Source organism: Dermacentor andersoni, chromosome 2 (genome assembly GCF_023375885.2).
Source record: "Dermacentor andersoni chromosome 2, qqDerAnde1_hic_scaffold, whole genome shotgun sequence".
Taxonomy (NCBI): Eukaryota; Metazoa; Arthropoda; class Arachnida; order Ixodida; family Ixodidae; genus Dermacentor; species Dermacentor andersoni.
In genome coordinates, this window is record NC_092815.1 from 109,981,239 (window position 1) to 110,003,380 (window position 22,142).

Consider the following 22,142-nt stretch of genomic DNA (forward strand, 5'->3'; position numbering starts at 1 on the left):
TATTTGAAGAACTCTCTAATTGGCTCAATTTTCAAACCTATAGTACAAATAACTAAAGAAATAAAATAATTTTTGAGGAGCATCTCCCTCTATTGTTAGTAACCAGCAGCGCGCTCACATAGGCAAGCAGGCATTCGCATTCCCAAACAATTTTTCGTGCGGAAGCAGGTGTTGCCCTTGAGCACTAATTCAGCTGATGTGGTGAAGAGAAAACTATTTTTGCATTTTTTAAGGAGGGGAAGGGGGATTTCTAGACAGTGCAGCAAACAAGCAGACACAGGGGAAAGATGGATGGAAGGAGCAGACAGATGGAAAGCGTCATCTGCATTGGCCACTGCTTAGCATGCGTATTTGGTTTTATGCACTGATATTGTTATACCTATTGCCAAAATACGAAAAAGCCTAGCTTGTTGCCACGAGCTCCTTGCTTCGCATGTGGCAGTGAACAGCAGGGGGAGGACGCCACAGAACAAAGATGGAAGAAGCAGCTGTACATGTAGCTATGTTGTCGGACAAGCACATTTGTTTTGCCGTGCCTTCGTCAAGAGGACGAGCGGTGCTTTGCTGCAAGTCGCTCGGTGGCGCTTGACATTTCGAATATCTAAGCCCCATGAATGAAACTAAAGGCAGCAACATTATTTCATCTAGTTGCCCGAGCCGGCAAACGAGGGCAGCTGAGGAGGTCCAGGGCTTATCCACAGGTCCCTTTTGTTGGAGCAGAGTCGCATGGTAGGGCTTATGCCGTTTCTGAGGGAACAAGTGCGTGAACGTTCAGGCACTGTCGGCTGCCCTACAGTTTGTTTTCATAGTTTGGTATTTTGACTTGTGCCATTGCCATGACAGTTGCTCTTGATTGCAGTGATTTTGAATCCTGTGATCGGCCTTTTGGATAGCGCAATCGCAGCTATCTAAAAGAGCTAACTGAGGGAATGAGCGGCAAGGTAAGGCACATGGCGGCGAGGACACAGGAGGAGAGGCCAAGAGAGGAGGAATGTCTCTACCTTGAGGGGGCTTATGAATATCCCCTGCAGGGGATATTCAAAATGCATTGTGTTCTGGCAACACTAGCCACATCTGCCATCTTCCCCAAGATGCAGTTGCGAAGCACCTATGTGTTGTGCGGCCTAGTGCAGCTTGGCAATCGTCGCGTTGTGGCTGTTCAGGTCTCTAAAATACAGCAGTTGTCTTCGTTGTCCAGCGATTCATGAAGAGTTAACTTCGCTGTGCTTCCACGAATCAACAAAAGCATGCCTGTTAGTTTTTTCATCCTTGTACAGTGAAACCTAGTTAAACCGTAGTCAGCTGGAGCTTGGAAAAGTATGCAATAAACGGTAGTACTGCTTAATCGGAATAGTGTGAGATCACCCACTTACCTGTCAAAAATGGAACTCAGAGAGAGTGCGATGAAAGGGCAAAAAGCATGCAGTATTTATTCACTTTGCACAACAAACGTCTGTTATTTTCATTTGATGACGTGTCGGCCTAGCAGTGACGGCAGCAGCCTCAAACTCACTTAAGCTGTGAGCCAGCTTTTCTGCCAGCCCCTCTTTTCGGCAAACGCACGCATGAGGCTGACGTAACGGGCAGCTTCTGCCACGGTTGGGCCTGAATTTCCCGTGCCCGTGCTGTTGCTTTCTATGTCGTCCTCATCACTGTTGTTAGCCGACACTTCAGCAGTAACCCAGGCAACGACGGCAAAGAGTCGAACCTCGTATCTGACATCATTTCACAGTTGCAGCAACACTGCTGAGCAACTTCGCATTCCAAATGCCACACACCGTAGTCAACAGTAGATCCTTCTCGTGTGCCAGCGCCAACTTCTTCGTGCCATGTTCGATAGGACGAATGATGTCCAATTTTTCTTCTATGCTGAGCACCCGGTTTTTGTCCGAGCTTCGGCACGACACCACAACACAGGCCGCAGCGCGCTCTGGCACGGCGCCAAAATGATGTTGGTCTTGATGTGGCTTCTGCGTTTGTTCTTGGAGGCTGTTATGATGTCTGATGCTTGTTGTTCTGCCATGATTGTATGTCGAAAAGTGCAAACACTACGTGTTAACCGATGCGTACATCATAAGCTGATACAGTTTATGCGGATACAACGCGCATTATATTCAATGGCCACTGAGTCAGTGATTTTACTTCATTACTTGTGAAGTGAAGGTACTGTTTAAGCGGGTACAGTTTAATGAGATTTTGCTGTATACCCGTCTGGATAGCATTCTCAAGAGGCATCCTCCTTCCCAACCGAAACGTTTATCGACTTTTTCTTTGTGGTGACATGCGCTTCGAACTTGAATAAAGTACGCTAAGCAATGAATCACACACTCTCGAATTTTCGACTGAAGCCTCTAAAAGATCCTTGCATTGCATTACAACCCTCCAGATTCATTGCTGGTCCTCAAGAAAATGCGTCTCATATGAGCCAGAGTTCCAGTACTAGTGCTGTGTTCAGTGCACGCGACTAATGAGCATCGTGGTTGCTCCATTCGTGTTAAATTCCCGCTTCGCGCGTGTGAACTGAAATTGGGCAAGCCAGGTTGCACATGCAATGTCCCGTGAGAATGGAGGACAAACGTGACCGGCAAGTTTAGGGTCGACAGACTTTTTCCGTGCACTGTTTTCTACCGTTTGCTGTCGCGAGTATAAAGTTCTCGCACAATAGGGCATTGTGCATGCTCTCTGACTAGCGTTCTGTGCACTGCATAATTCTCGCACTGCTTTTGTGTTTCAGCTGTTTGTAAGTATTGAGGACTTTGCTATTCACATATGCTCCACCTTCAAGCACAGCACAATAACATAAGCAACCCTGCAAACGTGCATTTAGGCACAATATATAGTGCAGCACCCCAACCCTAGAGACAACAAAGAAACACTGTAATTAATGTGACACTGAAGCAAAACACTAAATATCTTCAGATGGATGAAATGTTTCTTGAAAACTCTCTTGTCGTTAATTTTAATATAATTGTTAGATCATTAGAAGAGAAAGTGAAGGCCAGAATTTCGGCTTTTTAATTTCTCGCCGGAACCCCAATACGGGTACCTCACTGCGACATCAGGAATTTCAAAGTATGTATTTTCTTTTTTCATATTTAGGACATGTTGGCTCTGCAAAAGTTCCCTAAACTCTCCAGGTTCAATCTTTGCCTCCTTTAGAATGCAATGTAGTCTATCTTTACTGCCAAAGAATTAGCTAAGGCCCCAGAAGAAGCTGTCAAAATCCATGACATCTCTGTGAGCTGGTGTGAGAACTTAAAGGAGGCCTCGCCTCTTGTATTTTGTTATTGCACTTTTCCTGGTTTACCCAGTGTCTTGTCGTGGTAAGAGTGGTGCTTTTGATATTCTAGGAGGGTAATTTACTGATGCCGAAAAAATAATTTTTCTCTTTAGGGTCCCTTTAAAGGGAAGCTGAAGAGTCTGTCGAATTCAATAAGACGCTCATATACGGATGCGGGAACCTTATAAACCATGTAGGTAAAATTTGGTTTTTTTTTTTTTCAATTAGGAGCGACGTAATCGTCGTTTGAAATTGAGCTGTACCTCCGCCCCCCGTCGAATGCCGCGCGCTGCTGCTGACGATGCGAGCGGAGACCGGAAACCGCGGTGTTGTGACGTCAACTCTAGTGTTTCGTTCCTACGCAGCGTCCGCGACCGTGCCTGACCGCGCTTGTTTCTGCGTGCGTGCCATCGTAATCTGCTTCGATCGACCCTGCATTCCTTTGTTGGTGCGTCTGCGTGTATGTAGAGTGGTAGTCAACGTGCGTGGTAGTCAACGTGAGTGGTAATCAACGTGAATGGTAGTCAACGTGGTAGTCAACAGATGAAGGTCACTACACGTACTGCATGAACCGGGAAGCTTTTCACGCGTTTAAACAGTCTTTGTAGATTGCCGACAGCTTTGGACAGCGCACAAATGCCGACGATCGCATCCCCGCTTACGTTCCACGAGGAGGCATGCAGGAACACAACACTACAGTTGTTTGACGGGAAACGAGCTCACTAGATCGGCGAAAGATCGGCGAGATCACTACATCGCTTTGCAAAAAACATACTCACCAAAGAGCATTTCCAACACGAGGAGATCCCAAGACTTTGCTTTCGTTCGCGTCGAAAGCACTGCTCGCACCAGCATCGTTTGCTTCTTTGAGAGGCCGGCTCTTCGCAATCGGCTCGTACATGTAGGGAGTAACGCCGAACTCCTCAGAAAAACGCAGTCTCTCTAAATTTTCCATTACTGTCTCAGAAAAACAGCACCAAACTACCTGGCACCGCGCTTCATGTGTAGCGGCAGCGGTCGGTTACTAGTGTTGACGTCACAAGGCGCCCGACCAATCACAGGCGGAAACGAGACACGCGAGCTGGGCGTGTCCGCTGCTGCACTTTTCGTCGAAATAAAATATACTTGCGCTTTCTTTCGCTCAATTTCGATACGATATTCGAATTCGGAGGGTTGAAAACCATTATGTACAGATCTTCACTCATTTTTTCTGGAAAACCTTTCAGCTTCCCTTTAAGTGCCAAATGAAAGTACGAAAAATGAATATGCAGTCCGCTTAGCTTGAGGTTAAAGCTCGCGGTTATTGTCAATCTCTATGCCGTTGGTGAGCCGTTGTAGTAAAGATATGTAGAGCTATGTGCACTGACGTCGTGCCCACTCTTCCATTTTGTCTCTTATGTGAAAACCTGGTCTGACAGACTTTGCTGAGCTGTCTGGACTTTTCAGCTTGTGCTAACGTGTGAAAATGAATTTTGTAGAAATGTTAGTAAAAATTCATCAACATCGCACTGTCTTCGCAGAAATTGTCTTCATTGTTACTTTGTATTGAAAATATTTAGAACAAGGTGCTTGCCACAACAACCTGCGAGATGTTTTTGATTACGTTTGCGAAATTAATCTTTTTGCCGCTAAAATGCTTCACACACTTAAACATCTCTAAGTTCCTTGTGTATAGAACAGCAGTGCCTTCACATAAAAATCAAACAAAAATAGTTTCACTCACATTGGCTAAAGAGAAGTTAATGTTCCCACACACTTTTTCGTTTAGAATCAAATGTTGCCTTGAGCACAAATTTAAACGAAGCTAACATGTGAAAAAAGAGAACAAGAATTTGGGGGGGGGGGGGGGGGGGGGCGTAAAATGTTTAAGAACGTTCAAAAGAACTGATGTAGCAGATACATGTTGTAGCATTATCACTTATATCTTTGTATCTATGCTACTCACCCACATTGCTTTGGCATCGTTGGGTAGAGGAAAGAAGCCATTACTTGATCATGCATGTGTCGTGTGTGCAGACGACGCAGTGAAGCTAAATTTAGCCTCGCACAGGTCGTTCAGAGAGGCGTAGTTCGTCGGAACACTTTTCCATCTCTGAGGGAATGGTTGCGTTTGAGAGAGCTCAGTATGCCATAGTAGGGCTAATTTACCAAGCTCAAGCTGTTGTTCAATCGGAGTTGTAAGGCCTGCAGATGCGCAGTATGTTTCAAAAATTCCACGCTTGCTCGGCTGTGCCTCCTCCCCTGCATTCAACACGTACAGTCCAAAAATGGCACACATAGATTCTGGCAGCAAGACAGAGGAATATCCAACCCCCTTTGGCCACAAGCGGAATGTGCCGTCTCCATAGCAAGGGCAAGAGACTGAGGCAAGTGCAGGAGCCTCAACCATCTGCGAATACAGTGGGCTCAAGCAGCGTAGGGCAGCCTTGTGCCCCACCCCTAGGGCGTGTCATTTCTTTTCCCTTGGGCCCAAACACACACTGAAATACAGACAGGCCCACTGCGAATAGGGAGTGAGCACAATTGCAAAATTACAGTAAGACTCCAGGTAACTGTAGCATAGTTTAAGCATGCGACTTTTCTAATGCGTGAATGAATATAACTTACTTATTTGGTTTTCTACATTGGCCACTGCTTAGCCTGCGGATATTATTTACCAATTTTCTTATGCCTGCTTAAAAAAAAAATGCTTGGCTTGTTGCCATGAACCCTTGCTTCGCAAATAGCAGCAAACAGTAGTTGGGGGACACCACATAATTGGCAGGCGTGTGACTCCTGTGCCAGTTGCACCGGTTTGATACAAATGCAAATTCCTGTGCCAAATACATAAAATTGACCGAAATTGTGCCACACTGCGCCAGAACAGCTTTGGCATGTGCACTCCAGCAGTGGCTGTGAACAGCCAGCAGATTCGTTCCTCAAAAAACTGCGCAGTTCACATTCTGCACACCATGTGGCAGCACCTCCTGCAGAGATTCTCGTAATTTTCACGCTTATAACACTGACTTCTAGGCACTTCCGGCAACCGGCATGCATGCGTGCGGCCACTCCCGGCTGTCATCACTGATGGAACGGCGAGGGCAGGTGTATTTATAGTGTTACTAAAATACGGTTGTATGGGCTGAGTGGTTCGATGCTTCCTAGCTAAGGCACAAAACAATGAAAAGAAGGCTGAGGGCGCTGTGAGCGAACAAGATATTAGGGAGGTGCATGCTGCAGTGGGTTCAGCGGGGTGGGCGTTGCTGTCCCCAGGGCCGCCATAACGTAAAACTATTCCAATCTGTTTCTGTGCCAATATGGGCGAGGCCTGAGCCATTGTAACCTCTCACGAAGGGCTAATGGCAGGTTTAAAATAAAACGTCGCTCCGATAGCAAATGAATAGGTACAAAGTAAGGATAGTAGTTTTATCGGCTGTATAAACATGTAGACATTCGCTTGCTAAGTGAATCAACAAATAAGGTGTCACACGCGCACAGGTAAACATGAACATATCTCGCTCAATGACCCCAGAAACTCGCTTTCAAAACTGTGGAGTGAGAAAGCGCGGCAGCAGCAGCAGGGAGCGAATTGACCTTCTAGCCGCGTCTTGCTTCAACGCGGCGAACTAAGCTTTGAAAGCAGAGCGCATATGAAGCCACCAGCACTCTGCACATAGCAGATTGCCTTGAAGGTGAGGACCGTGTACTTTGTCTGCATCTCAGATCACTCTCAAGATAGGGCGCCTGCGCCGTATGCAGTAGCCACCACAGTAGAAGGCCCCCCCATCCCTCCCCTCCTCCCGGTCCCTCCCTTCCTCTCGGTGCCTTGCGCCTCGACGGAAGACAGCGTGCTTCCTCCCCTGCTTTCCTCCCTTGCGCGTGCAAGATTGAGCCGCAGTCGTTGCCTGATTCTTGCAATCCTTCACTCGAACATACGATGCGCGGTGACAATGTTATCGTGCTTTAACTTTATACAGAATAACACGGCAATGGCAGAAATGCATCTCGAGTGTTCGTACAATTGCTATCGCAGTAAAAACAGCTTGGAATAGTGTTAGATTATACCATCCCAGGGTAGACTGTGGCTCTTTGGGTCTGGGGTGACATATAGTGACCCAGAAATTATGTTACGTCCATTGGATCGCACAATTTGAGAACATTTTCGCTGTCAAGCAAACGAATGTTTGCGAGTTCACACGGCCAATAAAATTACTATCCTTCATATAGCTGTCTACTAATTTGCTATCGCAATCAAGCTTCGCCTTTCGAATGAAACTGTGGTGGTTTTTTTCTAGTACGCTATAGCTACAAAGTGCGCTTCTGCTGCCCTGCTTTCTGATTGGCTTGCAGCAAGACAAAACTATTTCTATTATGTAAAAGTGGCTTTCAGTAAAGCGCATTAGTTCATAACTTAGGCTTCTCAGTACAATCTGTTCTTGAAGTACATTTCCAGGCACTTCACCCACGCTGTCAAGATATTAAAAAAACAATGTATTTATAAAAAATGTCTTGGGCTACTTTTAGGAATTTAGGACTCACTATTGGAGAATGGATTGTTTTTTTATTGTTACCATTAATTAAAAATCTACAGGCACTATTACTAAAATTTGCATGCTCTAGCCATTTTCAGTGTCAGGGTAATTTGCTTCAAAATCCAGCTTAAGACAGTTGCAGCACAGCACTCATGTTGCTTTATTCTGTGTTCCGTCATGGTTTTGAAGTGTGCTGTCATATTCTATTATTCCATCAAAATTCAGTTTGGCCTGCTTCAAAATGAAATTTCATCTACTCTAAATTGCTCCAAAATGACTTTGGGCAGTCCCACCCCTGAATGAGGTTGAATGCAGCAGCTGTGTGTTTAGCTATGAGCAGCGAGCAGTTTTTTGTCTTGCCCTGCCTTCAGCAAGATGGCAAATGGCACTTTGCTTCAGGTCAATAGATGGCACTTGACATTTTGAATATCCTCTATTTGCTTGCACTCAAGGCTGTGCAACCTCTGTTCCCCACCCTTACTTTCTTTCATAAGTAATCATTTTTTACATGCTCAACACTGCAGAGTGCATTTGTGCCTCAGCTTAGTTTCGTCTTGGCTCTCACCTATGCTTTTAGAGACTTTGAGTACTTGGCCACAGAAGCAGTTTAATTTTTGTAGCTGCATGTGGCATTGCTGCTCCGGCCGCTGGCAAGCCTGATGTGTTGGAAGGGAAATGCATTATTGATGGAGAACTGGCGTGGCATATGCAGGTCAAGGACTTGCGCAGCGATGATGAGTCAAGCAGCCAGGAGGACGAGAAGACTCCTCAGAACAGCCACGAGTCCGGCGACTTCAAGCGGCACAAGAGCCGTAAAGCCGACTAGAGCCGAGCCAACCATCAAGAAAAGGGCCATGCACGATTCCCCGTGACAACTGCCGGCATGCATTGACACTTGCGGCTCTGCACCCCCTTTCAGCCCCTCTTTTCTGTTCTGCCTTCTTGCTAGGCGTTTCTTTTTTTTTTAACATCTTTAGATGTTTGTTACAGTAAGTTGAGTAGGGAGGGGTAGGTCTAGATGATACTCAAAAAGAATGCAGACTCGGGGTCATTGCGCTTGAATAAGAACCGTGTACGTGTCTCTCTGTGCAAGGAAGTTTAGGGGGGTCTGCTATTTCCTTTTCCTGGCTTGCAACCACGCTGCAAAAGCTTAAGGTCACACCAGCGCTGGCCCCATGTTCAAAACAACAAGGTTATTGATGTCTGCTACATTACTATGCTTAGGGCATATGTGTTGTGCATATGACCTCTGGAGGGCTTTGCTCGAGGCTCTCAATTTACCATACCTAAGTACATCCAATGGTTACAGCCGTAAGGTTTCTGTGCACTTTATTTCTGGGTGGATTGGTCTGCTCATGTGCAGACAGTGCAAATGATCCTGCGTTCCTCAGGCCATAAAAATATTCAGGAGTATGATTTTTATTTATTAATATATTTTTCCTCTACTTGAGTGAAGCTGTTATGGACACTGAGTATCGTTGAAGAGCAGAAGGCAGCCTGAATATGATCAGCTGTGTGGTCATTTTCATAGTAGTGAAATGTCCCTTTCATATTCAAGTAGCTAAGTCTTTTACTGTTGTTTAGTTACTTGGGATGACATAGCATACAAAGTAGCTCCTGCAAAGAATTAGCATGCAGGGTGTGCTGTATATGCTTAGGTGCCAGGCCAGCCTTTTACTCTTGCAGCGTGGTTTTCCGATGTCCTGTCTGGGTTCCCTATTGTGTTGGGCTGCGCAGCAGGCAAGTCTGTTCTCCCCGCCACCGCACGCGTGACGCCAATCTGGGCACTGTACTCTGTGGCCACTTCCTTGCCGAGTGCTTGGCCCAAGTGGCTGACTATGGTGTCAAGTCTAAGCTGGGTTCCACTCAACCTCGCGAGGCGGAGGGCAGCTTGCGTAGATTGCGAATGTGACCATTTGTGGCGGCATTAAGTGCCATAAACTCTGATGTGTGTGTGTTTAGCCATTGCCACGTGCCAGGCCAGCTCCTTGCTGAGCATGAAAGTGATACCCAAGGCATAGCAGTTGGGGGGAACCCCGAGGCCAGGAGGTGGTCGCAGAGTTAGGTGGGTCCCCTTCTGAAGAAGCAGGCACCGCGGGTGGTGCGGTGTGGCTGGAGCAGGAGGGCAGCATGTGACAAGCTGTGTGCACGCCCACGGGGTGGCCCCTCTTGCTGCCAGGAGAGGCGGGCCGTTCCGATTCTTCTGTCCTTGTTCTCCGTCTGTGCTGCTGCACCGTGGGTTGGAAGGTTTTCTTGAACAGCAAGGGTGGCCGGACCTGTGGGCTCCTGTCATGCAGGCAGTGCTGCAAGCTCGTGTTTGTTCCCTTCAGACTGCATGCTAAGAGATTACTTCATGTGTAAGGTCTTGCAGTAGGCGTTTACCAGGTGTGTGGTAAATCAACCAGACTTCTTGGAGTCCTTGCTGTGTTGCTAATGTGAGGAGTCTGAGTTGACAAGACCTTACAGTGTGTTTTGCTTAGGAGATCAGCAAATGATAGTGGTTTTGGTGCAGATAGAAAGGACTGGACTGCCCAGTTGTCTGCTGAACGCTGCGCATCTTGCAGTGCTGCTTGCATGGTCGGAGCCCCTTTCCTGTTGCTGTTGGTGTGTCGGCTTGCTCGAGACGGGCTTCTATGTGCCTAGTGCAGCAGGACTTCTAGATTCTGTTACCGTGACAGCACATATCTTCAGAAACCCAGGAGTTCCCAGCAATAGTTCTGCAGCTTTTGCCAAGGCACTCCCCAGAGCTTGTCACTACTTCAGATCTGGGGTGTTTTGTGTTTAGCTTAGCTAGAGTGACATACTGCCCTGGATGGAAGGAAGGATAGAAGCTGCAGGACTTGGTCGGGCTACTTTAACCTCTTTGAAGGTGTCGTGACCTCTTCTCTGAGCCCGTACACTCCGAGCCGCGTTGGTCTGTAGCACTTAACCGAAGCGGGTCCTCGAGGAGTAGATTGGGGGGTAGTGGTTCTGTCGCGAGAGTCATTTCTTAAATCGTGGCAGCAGCTCGCAAGAATGGTTGTGCCCCATTTGTGTGCAGTTTTGTTGTGTGCCTGTGTTTCTCCCCCCTCTTTTTATTTTTGTCTACCACTCAGTAACGATGCTTTTGTCATTGTCTAGCATAGAGAGAACCAAAGAGTATTTTTGTATTTCTGCTGCTGCAACATATGTACGTTATTCTTACCTGCTTTTGCCTGTGTGTTTTCTTTGGCGCATTGCGTACCCAGCACAGTCGTCGCTGCGCGCGCAGACAAGTACTTGCGGCGAGCGGTCCGCGGCGGTTTGTTGTCCGTGTGCGGAGAGAAGCCGGTATATTGATTTGTACGCTGCCGCCGGCCATGTGTAACCATTTGGCGGCAGCAGGTGCATTGCTGGACTGCGTCCCGCGTAAACCCAGACAGCTGCGGCGACGCGCGCGCCCAAGGTGCTTCCCTTCATTTTTTTTTTTTTTTTTTTTTTTTTTTTTTTTTTTACCACGGGGAGTGCGTGTGTGCAGTTCCTTTTCTGTTACTGCCTGTATGTACCATAGTCGCGCCCAGAGAAGGGGCGCGGTAGGAGCCCTCTGGTGGGCCAAGTTGTTCGCGGACCACGGTTTTCGCGCGCCTTTCGAAGAAGCAGAGCGGGCTGTTACCGGTTTGCGTGCGGTGTGTGCCACTTGTGTCGGTGGTAGTGATAAGTGATGGACCATCGGGCCACACTCGTCTGCTGCGCCTTAACGGGTGTGCACCTGCCTGCGCGAGCCGTTCCTCCCTGCGTGGCCGCGTTTACCAGACGCCGATGTCGTCTGGACGCGGGTGTCGGACCTTGGTGGCGACCAGCGGACCGCGCAGCTCCGCCCTGCCTCTACGTGGCGGCCAGGGTGCAGAGTCAAAACCATCTTTTACACCCTCGCTGAATGCAGCGTGTTTGGCCGTCCCGATCGGCGTGGACGCCGCCTTCTAGCTTGGCAAGTGCGGTCGGCGTTTAGCCCAGGGCGGAACTGCGCTGGACGTGAGCGTCGGAAGAACGGTCCGAGGGAGGCCTGCTCGATATATGGTGTGTGTGTGTTTGTGGTCCGGACAAGCATTCCTGCGTCGCACGGCGCGCCAGTGCCGCGTGTTGTTTTTGTACCGCGGGTTCGTCATTGCTGCACGCCCCCCCCCCCCCCCCCCCCCCCCCCAGCTTGTGGACGGCGTCTGTGGAATAAAGGCGTTAGCCCCTTGCGACGACGGTGAACGGCGTGTGAAACGAGATGCGTTGGACACGATCGCTCCTTGCCGAAACTGGTTGCGTCCTTCTCGTCGATTTCTTTTCTTGTCGCAGGTTCGATTGCCGACTATAACGGCGGGTCTCCGGTGCGAGTGGGTGGTATAAGAACGCCCTTGCGCTTGAGGTATCGCTGCAGAGAGCAGCGTTCGTACACCTTGAACCCCCCCCCCCCCCCCCGCCCCTTTCTTCAGGGGCCTTTAGAGCTCCTTGAAAACGGATTGGGGCGACTTTTGAACATTGGAAGCAACTCCGCACTGGGGTTGTGTCATGGACACAGTATCGCGAAACTCTCCTAGACACAGTACACTTCCGTTATTTCGACTTCGGGTCATTTGATCCCAACCGAGCCAATTTGGACTTGGCTGGTCATGCACGTGTCTGACCCCTTTAGGGACCGCAGCGGCGACTCCGTGCAACGGCAAGGTCCGTCTTGGAGTGAATGCGCCGATGCCGAGAACGGCTATTATAATTGCCTGCCCATGGAAGATTTAACGGTAGCTCAATTATTTTGTTTACCCGATTCTAACGCGGATTTGTTTCCTAAGAAAATTTGGGGCCTTTTGGCATTAACACAAGTATAGCTAAGGACGCTACACTACTTTTGAAGTTTGTTTCCCCCCTCAAATTTTGGCCTTAGCATCCCTGAAATCGTTGAACTGACTGAATTTCGAGTGAAATGTTACGAACCTGAGGGGTGTAGGAGTGAAAGGCAAATGGCTTATGAAAACTGTGCTGCTTGCTACTCTACACGTGGAGGAGGAGGGGGGGGGGGGAGTGAAAATATGCACTAAAGGTACAACGTTTCTGCAGTGTAGCACTGGGCTGCCTTGCTTTCATGAAAAGCGCTCGTGCGCCCTTCCAGGCGGATGAGCCTTGAATTCAAGCCCGTACAGCTATCGCGTAGGAATATGGCTGATTCACGTATGCGCACTCAGTGAAAATAAGAAGAAAAAAATATCGCCGAACACTTTTGTCATTGTCACCGTTTCATCCGCCGTGCTGGCGTGGTAATAAATCCAGGCTGCGGCCGCCGCAATTCGATGGGGCCGAAAACAGATTTTAAAAAATGTGTACGTGCGTGTATCGTGCATTCAGTACACGTTCAAGACCCCCCCGTTTGTCAAAAATATTCCGGAGTATCCTCGCTAATGCGCGCCTCCTAATTGTATTGTCACGTGGTCGTGACGTTGAATAACACAGTAGCAGTACTGTGAACGACAAAACTAACTTTTATTGGGCGAACCTGTGCCCACGAAACAGGCTACACTTAGCACAACGATAGCGGCGAACACGCTCGGCGATCGTCGAAAATCTGATCAACGGGTCAAGCGCGTCGGCTTTCATACATCAATCGTCGAATGTTCCAGACTAATCGTTGGGACCCGCGTGCCTTCCACAAAGTTCTATACCATTCGCGTCAGGCGGTGAAATCAGATAACATAAGGTTCGGCGACAACAGACAGCGGATAGAAGCATCGATAACTTTCCAGAAACTTCGGATACATGCAGGCGCGTCGCGCGCTGTGCGATGACATTTGTTAGGCGGCGTACACGTGTCAGTACCCCCCTCTTAAAAAAAACATCGACCCGATGCTGCAAACGAACGAAAGTAATAAAGAAAAGCACTCGTAGCAAAGAAAACAACAAAATAAGGAACTTCGTCAGCGTCCGTAAAATGGCTTAAGGCGCACCACGTGGACCACTTCAGATCGTGCGCGGCGCCGCTGTGAATGCGAAATGCCGTCTGGCACGACCTCATAGTCCAGTGCGCCAATACGTCGGATGACCTTGTAGGATTCGAAATAGCGTCGCAGTAGTTTCTCACTGAGTCCTCGTCGGCGTATCGGGGTCCATACCCAAACACGGTCGCCGGGCTGGTACTCGACGAAGCGTCGTCGGAGGTTGTAGTGTCGGCTGTCGGTCCTTTGCTGGTTCTTGATCCGCAGGCGGGCGAGCTGTCGGGCTTCTTCGGCGCGCTGGAGATAGGTAGCGACGTCAAGATTCTCCTCGTCAGTGACGTGCGGCAGCATGGCGTCGAGCGTCGTCGTCGGGTTCCTGCCGTAAACCAACTTGAATGGCGTGATCTGTGTTGTTTCTTGCACCGCCGTGTTGTAGGCGAAGGTGACATACGGCAGGACCGCGTCCCACGTCTTGTGCTCGACGTCGACGTACATCGCTAGCATGTCGGCGAGGGTCTTATTCAGCCGCTCCGTAAGACCATTCGTCTGCGGATGGTAGGCCGTCGTCCTCCTGTGCCTTGTCTGACTGTAGTTCAGAATGGCTTGAGTGAGCTCCGCTGTAAAGGCCGTTCCTCTGTCGGTGATGAGGACTTCTGGAGCACCATGTCGCAACAGGATGTTCTCGACGAAAAATTTAGCCACTTCGGCTGCGCTGCCTTTCGGTAGAGCTTTAGTTTCAGCGAAGCGGGTGAGATAGTCCGTCGCCACGACAATCCACCTATTTCCGGAAGCTGATGTCGGAAACGGTCCCAACAAGTCCATCCCGATCTGCTGAAAAGGTCGGTAAGGAGGCTGGATCGGCTGTAGTAATCCCGCTGGTCTTGTCGGTGGTGTCTTGCGTCGCTGACAGTCGCGGCATGTCTTGACGTAACGGGCGACATCGGTGGTTAGGCGCGGCCAGTAATACCTTTCTTGTATCCTCGATAGCGTCCGGGAGAAACCGAGGTGCCCAGCGGTCGGATCGTCATGTAGGGCGTGCAGTACTTCTGGACGTAGCGCCGACGGAACAACAAGAAGGTAGTTGGCGTGGACTGGTGAGAAGTTCTTCTTCACGAGTAGGTTGTTTTGAAGCGTGAACGAAGATAATCCACGCTTAAATGCCCTTGGGACAACGTCGGTGTGCCCTTCCAAATACTCGATTAGGGCTTTTAGCTCCGAGTCTCCTCGTTGCTGTTCGGCGAAGTCTTCCGCGCTTATTATTCCAAGGAAGGCGTCGTCATCCTCGTCATCTTGCGGCGGCGCGCGTCAATGGGGGCGCGGGATAGGCAATCGGCATCTGAGTGTTTTCGTCCGGACTTGTAGGTTACAGTGATGTCGTATTCTTGTAGCCTGAGGCTCCACCGTGCCAGCCGTCCTGAGGGGTCTTTTAGGTTAGCTAGCCAACACAACGCGTGATGATCGCTGACCACCTTGAATGGCCTGCCATATAGGTAAGGGCGAAATTTCGCTGTGGCCCAAACGATGGCGAGGCATTCCTTTTCGGTTGTAGAATAATTGCCTTCTGCTTTTGACAATGATCGGCTAGCGTAAGCTATCACGTGTTCATGTCCATCTTTTCTCTGGACTAGGACGGCACCGAGGCCTAGGCTACTGGCGTCAGTGTGTATTTCGGTATCGGCGTGCTCGTCGAAGTGCGCAAGTACGGGCGGCGACTGCATGCGTCGTTTGAGTTCTTGAAATGCGTTGCCCTGTGGCGTTTCCCACTTGAACTCGACGTCACATTTAGTTAGCTGTGTCAGCGGCTCAGCGATGCGTGAAAAGTTCTTGACAAATCGCCTGTAGTAGGCACACATGCCAAGAAATCTACGCACTGCCTTCTTGTCGGTGGGCTGCGGGAACTTTGCAATGGCAGCTGTTTTCTGCGGGTCGGGGCGTACTCCGGATTTGCTGATGACGTGGCCTAGGAATAGAAGCTCATCGTAAGCGAAGCGGCACTTTTCTGGCTTCAGAGTGAGCCCTGATGACTTGATGGCCTCTAGTACTGTGGCAAGCCGCCTAAGGTGATCGTCAAAATTTTCGGCGAATACAACGACGTCATCCAAGTAAACGAGACAGGTCTGCCACTTCAATCCTGCTAAAACCGTGTCCATCACGCGCTGGAACGTTGCAGGCGCCGAGCACAGTCCAAATGGCATAACCTTGAACTCGTAGAGGCCGTCTGGGGTGATGAAGGCGGTCTTTTCACGATCTCTTTCGTCGACTTCTATTTGCCAATAGCCAGACTTGAGGTCCATCGAGGAGAAGTATTTAGCGTTGCAGAGCCGATCCAATGCGTCGTCTATCCGTGGGAGAGGGTATACGTCCTTCTTCGTGATCTTGTTCAGACGACGATAATCGACGCAGAAACGAAGGGTTCCGTCCTTTTTCTTCACCAGCACAACAGGAGATGCCCACGGGCTTTTCGACGGCTGGATGATGTCGTCGCGCAGCATTTCGTCGACTTGTTCTCTTATAGCTTCACGTTCTCGCGGCGAAACTCGGTAAGGGCTCTGGCGAAGTGGTCGAGCATACTCCTCGGTGATTATGCGATGCTTGGCGACTGGTGTTTGTCGAATCCTCGATGACGTCGAAAAGCAGCCTTTGTATCGCCGGAGCAGACTTCTGAGCTGCTGTTGCTTAATCACGGGGAGACTTGGATTAATGTCGTAGTCTGGTTCGGCAACCATGGTCGTCGGGGTAGATGCGGCGGAATCCGAGAGGACAAACGCATTGCTGTTTTCCAGAATTTCCTCGATGTATGCGATCGTCGTGCCCTTGTTGATGTGCTTGTACTCCTGGCTGAAGTTTGTCAGCAACACTTTCGTGTTTCCTCCGTGCAGTCGAGCGATCCCTCTTGCGACGCAAATTTCACGGTCTAGCAGTAGACGTTGGTCGCCTTCGATGACACCTTCTAAGTCAGCGGGTGTTTCGGTGCCGACCGAAATAACAATGCTGGAGCGAGGCGGGATGCTCACCTGATCTTCGAGCACACTCAAGGCGTGGTGACTACGAGGGTTCTCCGACGGTATCGCATGGTCTTCCGACAGAGTTATTGACTTCGACTTCAGGTCGATGACTGCGCCGTGTTGGTTGAGGAAGTCCATGCCGAGAATGACGTCTCGTGAACACTGTTGGAGGATAACGAAGGTGACAGGGTAAGTCCGGTCGTGAATGGTAATTCTTGCCGTGCACATTCCAGTCGGCGTTAGGAGGTGTCCTCCGGCGGTACGAATTTGAGGGCCTTCCCACGTAGTCTTAACTTTCTTCAACTGGGCGGCGATGTGTCCACTCATGACGGAGTAATCAGCCCCTGTGTCGACTAAGGCGGTGACTGCGTGGCCCTCGAGAAGCACGTCGAGGTCGGTGGCTCTTTGTCTTGCATTACAGTTCGGTCTTGGCGTCGGATCACGACTGCGTCGCGTTGACTTGTGGCTGGTATGTGACGTCGTCAGGTCGTCTTTCGTCGTCGCATTCTTTCCTTCCAGACTTCGTCGGGACGGCGGCGTGTCGTTATGTCGTCGAGGTAGTTTCTTCGGCGTCTTCGTCGGCGGCGGAGGATCTTCGACAGTTCGACGGACAGCAACCGCACCTCCATCGGTTGCTGCTTTTAGTTTTCCGGATATGGGCTCGCTGACCGGCCCCGAGCTGGGCCAGTGTATGGTCGGCGCTGCGGCGACAGGTAGCGGCCTGGTGATGGTGAACGCGACGGTCGTCGAGAACTCCACTGAGTAGCCGCGAGGTAGTCAGCGATATCGCGAGGGCGTTCACCTTGCTGCGGGCGCGGAGCGTTGACGGCGAAACCTCGCAGTCCCATTTCCCGGTATGGACATCGTCGGTAGACGTGACCCGCTTCCCCGCAGTGGTAGCAGAGCGGGCGGTGGTCAGGAGCGCGCCAAACGTCGGTCTTCCTCGGGTAGCTCCGCTGGGCGACGGGTGGGCGCGCTGTCGGCGGCGGCGGCGCTGGTCGACGGAATTGCGGCGTTAAGGCGCGCTCACACTAGCGGGAGACTTCCCGCAGCGGCACAGCGTCAACGTCGCCGCTGCGTCGCAGCTCCTCCGAATGACGCTCACACTGCGCGCGTTTTCTCGCTGCGGTTGTCTTGGAATGTAGAGAGAGGAGGCGTTGAGGGAGGACCCTAACGAGCAGAGAGAGAAGGGGACAGTCACGTGACACCAGAGAAGACTGGAAAGCGCGCTCTTTTCCCGCGTCGTCGTCTTGATCGTCTGCTAGCTCTCCTCCCGTCGCCCTTTTTGCGACGAGGATGGCTGGTTCGAACGATGATCTGTTGGCTACGGTAAACCTACTTATACTTGCTTGTTCGCTGCTTCTGCACCGTCGCCTCAAGTCGCACATTCATGCTGGCAAAGCAACCGCCGAGTGTCCCGCAGCACGCTCCCAGCCTCCGCCGACGGGGTCACTGAACTGGGACCGACGTCACGGTTCACGGTCGGCCCCCATTGGCTGTTCTCGTCAGCGGCGCGGGAAAAATAGGTACCGGACCCATCGCTCTGCGGGACGGCACAGCAGCCTGTCTGCGGGAGAAAAACCGGTTTGTGCGAGAAGCGGCGCGCGGAAAACGTTCTGCGTTGCGCGTTTTCCCGCCACTGTGAACGCGCCTTTTACAGGGCCCTGGCGCGGTCGCTGAGGAGGGCCTTGACGGCGTACGACGGCGGCGTAGGTCATCGCTTCGGGTTGGGGTAGCGGTAATTGAGGTTGCACCTCCGGAACTCCAAGCGACCGCTGAACCTCATCTTTGACGATGTCAGCGATCGAGGCCACTTGAGGCTGCGACGACGGGAAGATCTTCTGAAGCTCCTCTCGTACGACTGCCCTGATAGCCTCGCGCAGGTCTTCGGAGGCCAGTGATTGAACTCCGGCATAGTTTGTAGCGTTGGTGCGGCGGTCGAATTGCCGGTTTCGCATCTCGAGTGTCTTCTCGATGCTAGTGGCCTCGCGAAGAAACTCGTCGACAGTCTTTGGTGGGTTTCGTACCATACCGGCGAAAAGTTCCTCCTTAACACCACGCATTAGTAGCCGGACTTTCTTTTCCTCGGACATTTCCGGGTCGGCGTGGCGGAATAGGCGGCTCATTTCTTCTGTAAAAATCGCGGTGGTCTCGTTGGGCAGCTGCACTCGGGTTTCCAGTAGTGCTTGGGCTCGTTCTCGGCGTACGACGCTTGTGAATGTCTGCAGGAAGCCACTTCGGAAATGGTCCCAGGTCGTTAACGTGGCTTCTCTGTTCTCGAACCACGTCCTGGCAGCGTCTTCCAATGCGAAGAAGACATGTCGCAGTTTGTCGTCGCTGTTCCAGCTGTTAAATGCAGCGACCCTCTCGTACGTCTCGAGCCAGGTTTCCGGGTCCTCGAATGTTGAACCGCGGAACGTGGGGGGCTCCCTGGGCTGCTGCAGCACGACGGGGGATGCTGGGGCTGCCATTGGGGAGGACTTGGTGGCAATCTTCCTGCACGTCTCAGGTAGGAGTCCGTGCTCTGGGGGCAGTCCTTGCAGCCGGCGGCTAGCTCGCTGGTCTTGGGCGACGTTGGTTTTGTCCTCGGGCTTCGGGCTTGGATCGCGGCTTTGCGGGGGCGTTCGGTACATGAACGCACAAGCACCTCCACCAGATGTCACGTGGTCGTGACGTTGAATAACACAGTAGCAGTACTGTGAACGACAAAACTAACTTTTATTGGGCGAACCTGTGCCCACGAAACAGGCTACACTTATAGCACAACGATAGCGGCGAACACGCTCGGCGATCGTCGAAAATTTGATCAACGGGTCAAGCGCGTCGGCTTTCATACATCAATCGTCGAATGTTCCAGACTAATCGCATAGAGAAAGGGATTGAACAAGAGCGGACACTCGGCGAAAATTGGAAACAGGAAACACGTCACGCTATAGTATTAACACCGACGAATTGGGGGCGCGAGCATCGAAAAAAAGAAGAATGTGAAATGAGATTAACAGAAATTGTTGTATTTTTTTTTATTCTTTCTCGGAAAAATTAAAAATATCTGCGTATAAATTAAATTAATCTTTGCGGCTTACTTCCGTTGCCGAGCGACAGGCGAATGACGAGCCAGATGTTTGCGTCATTCGTCAGACACACCGCCGAAGCGAGAGAGACCGGCCGCGCATCTGAGCGTTGGACTGTTCGGGCACCCGTCTGCCTGTTTTTCTATTTTGGGATTTAGCCTGATTTGGTGGCCTCCCGGCGAATTATTGCGTTCATTCGGAACTTCGACATGGCAGCACTGCACTATTGGACTACGGCAAGGTGAGAAACTTTGTTCGGCAGTCTGCGACACACTTCAAGCAATTAGGCTTACTGCCCGGCACCTAGGCTAGACTTGTGACGCAGTTAACGAAAGACAGCGTGGCCGTCGTGGAGCAGTTCATTTGAATTAATGAATCGTACTGGGAGATGTTTGCGACGCTTCCTATAAGCCCCAATATTACTTTAACAAATTTCGGTAGTTTTTGGGCACGCTAGTCGCACAGGGTGCTGTGACGCAGTTTCGCGTGTACTGAATTTTACTGCGACAAGTTTTGGCGCCTTCTCTGACTGCCAACATTATTGAAACTAATTTCATTACTTTTTGGGCTACCTTTCGAGCGCAGTGGGCGCGCCTGGCGCTGCGACTCGGTTAGCGAAAATCATCTCGGCCGTAGTGCGCGGTTAATTTCGCGCTTTAATGCACTGACTAGTTCATGGCGCTTTTCTTTGACGCCCAACATTGTTGAAAATTATTTTCGATACTTTTATATTGAGGCCCGCTCGCCGCGCCTGTTGTGACGCAGCGAAAAGCAGCTCGGCCGTGGTGACAGTTAGTTTGGCGCGTACTGAATCTTACTGCGACAAGATTGTGGCAATTTTTATGTCCCCGCAACAATTTAAGCCTTCTTTCGGTACCCACGCTTGTCGAAAACGCGACGAGCCATCGTCAAGAGTGATAACACGGGAGTACGTTGCTTGCGCCTGCAGAACGCACAAGAGATAAGCCAAGGAGCTGAAACGCCACGAACTAGTGGCTCTAAAATTCTGTCTTCTGGACGGCACCCACGCATTTTGTCTTGAGTGCGAGTAGAAGGAATTCTGCGAGCGTTCAGCATGCTCTGGTTGAGAGCCTGTGTTGTGGCCACCTCTGTGTATTCGTAGCGTACTATCGCGTCGGTTGTAGCCAAGTTCGCGAAACGCGTCGTTGCCCGCGCATTGGTGCTATTAAAGTGTAGGAAATAAGTATTTGGAAGAGGGGAATACTTGGAATTAGATTGTGTTTTTGGTATGTACGGTATTGCTTGCATGAGTCGGGTATTTTCTACGCAGAGTGTGAAAATACGAACTGCATTTGTTTGTAATGCCGCCCATTCACCACTTTCGCACGCTTCGCCTCTACTGGCATTATTCTTGCATGTTAACACCAAAATAACGCTTGTAATTTTTTTCAGCTCACGTCGTCTGGTGGATCTTCCTGCGGAAACTACTGCTGCCTACCTGGTGCCACAACGTTGGATGAATGCACAAAAAGCCCGCGACGAGCATTTACAAAGAATAAAATAAACGTAAATTTTTCCTCATTTCACAAGGTGTCTTGCGTCTTTATGAAATTGCACGTGGCACATATTCAATGGAGGCTTGTGAAGATCGTTCGCAATCAATTTTCCTTAATAAAATGATTTGAAAATAAATGTTTAATAAATAAATAAATATATAAATAAAAATTTGCTGCAAAAGCAAAAAAAAAAAAGGAGCCGGCGTGACGCGCACCAGCTAGTATTCAAAACGCGCGCGCACAAAACCGAAACCGGAAGTGTGCTTCAGGTTTTAACACCCATGGCTTGGTGCGCTGCAGTCAATTCGGCCGCTGGGCTCTATGGGAGTGTCCGCTCTTGTTGTATTCCTTTCTCTATGCTAATCGTTGGGACCCGCGTGCCTTCCACAAAGTTCTATACCATTCGCGTCAGGCGATGAAATCAGATAACATAAGGTTCGGCGACAACAGACAGCGGATAGAAGCATCGATAACTTTCCAGAAACTTCGGATACATGCAGGCGCGTCGCGCGCTGTGCGATAACATTTGTTAGGCGGCGTACACGTGTCAGTATCGTGGTTTTCGAAGGCACGTAAAATGCCAGTATTCATTTTTTTTTTCTCCTTTTTCGTTTCAACGAACAACGCCAAACCAGTGTGCCTGAGCAGGCTGGCCAATCTGCCTTTAAACGAATCGAAGGCACTGCCGAGTCCACCGAGATATACTGGCCGACTATATTGAGCGTGCACATTCTCTCCACGTTTTGATAAGTCCCCCTGGAGGCTACTTTGGATCCGCCGCTGAGCTGAGGCCCTAAGTTTCGGCGTATGCCCCAACGAACCCTCGGAACT

General features: G+C 50.3%; 1 protein-coding gene and 2 long non-coding RNA genes across 4 annotated transcripts in view; 2 read left to right on the forward strand and 1 right to left on the reverse strand.

The window, feature by feature from the left end:
• Positions 1-10,974, forward strand: part of LOC126541248 (ceramide synthase 6-like) — a 39,386-nt gene extending 28,412 nt beyond the window's left edge. The window contains exon 9 of the mRNA XM_050187946.3: positions 8,504-10,974. Within this exon, the coding sequence (XP_050043903.1) occupies positions 8,504-8,617 (114 nt within the window). The 3' untranslated portion in view covers positions 8,618-10,974. The remainder of the gene's footprint in view (positions 1-8,503) is intronic.
• LOC140216137 (uncharacterized) overlaps positions 1-22,142 on the reverse strand; it is a 96,469-nt gene that overhangs the window by 17,065 nt on the left and 57,262 nt on the right. The window lies entirely within an intron of this gene.
• Positions 19,557-21,344, forward strand: LOC126541264 (uncharacterized). Its single transcript, XR_007601634.2, has 2 exons — positions 19,557-20,035; positions 21,208-21,344. It is a non-coding gene; the product is annotated as an uncharacterized lncRNA (long non-coding RNA).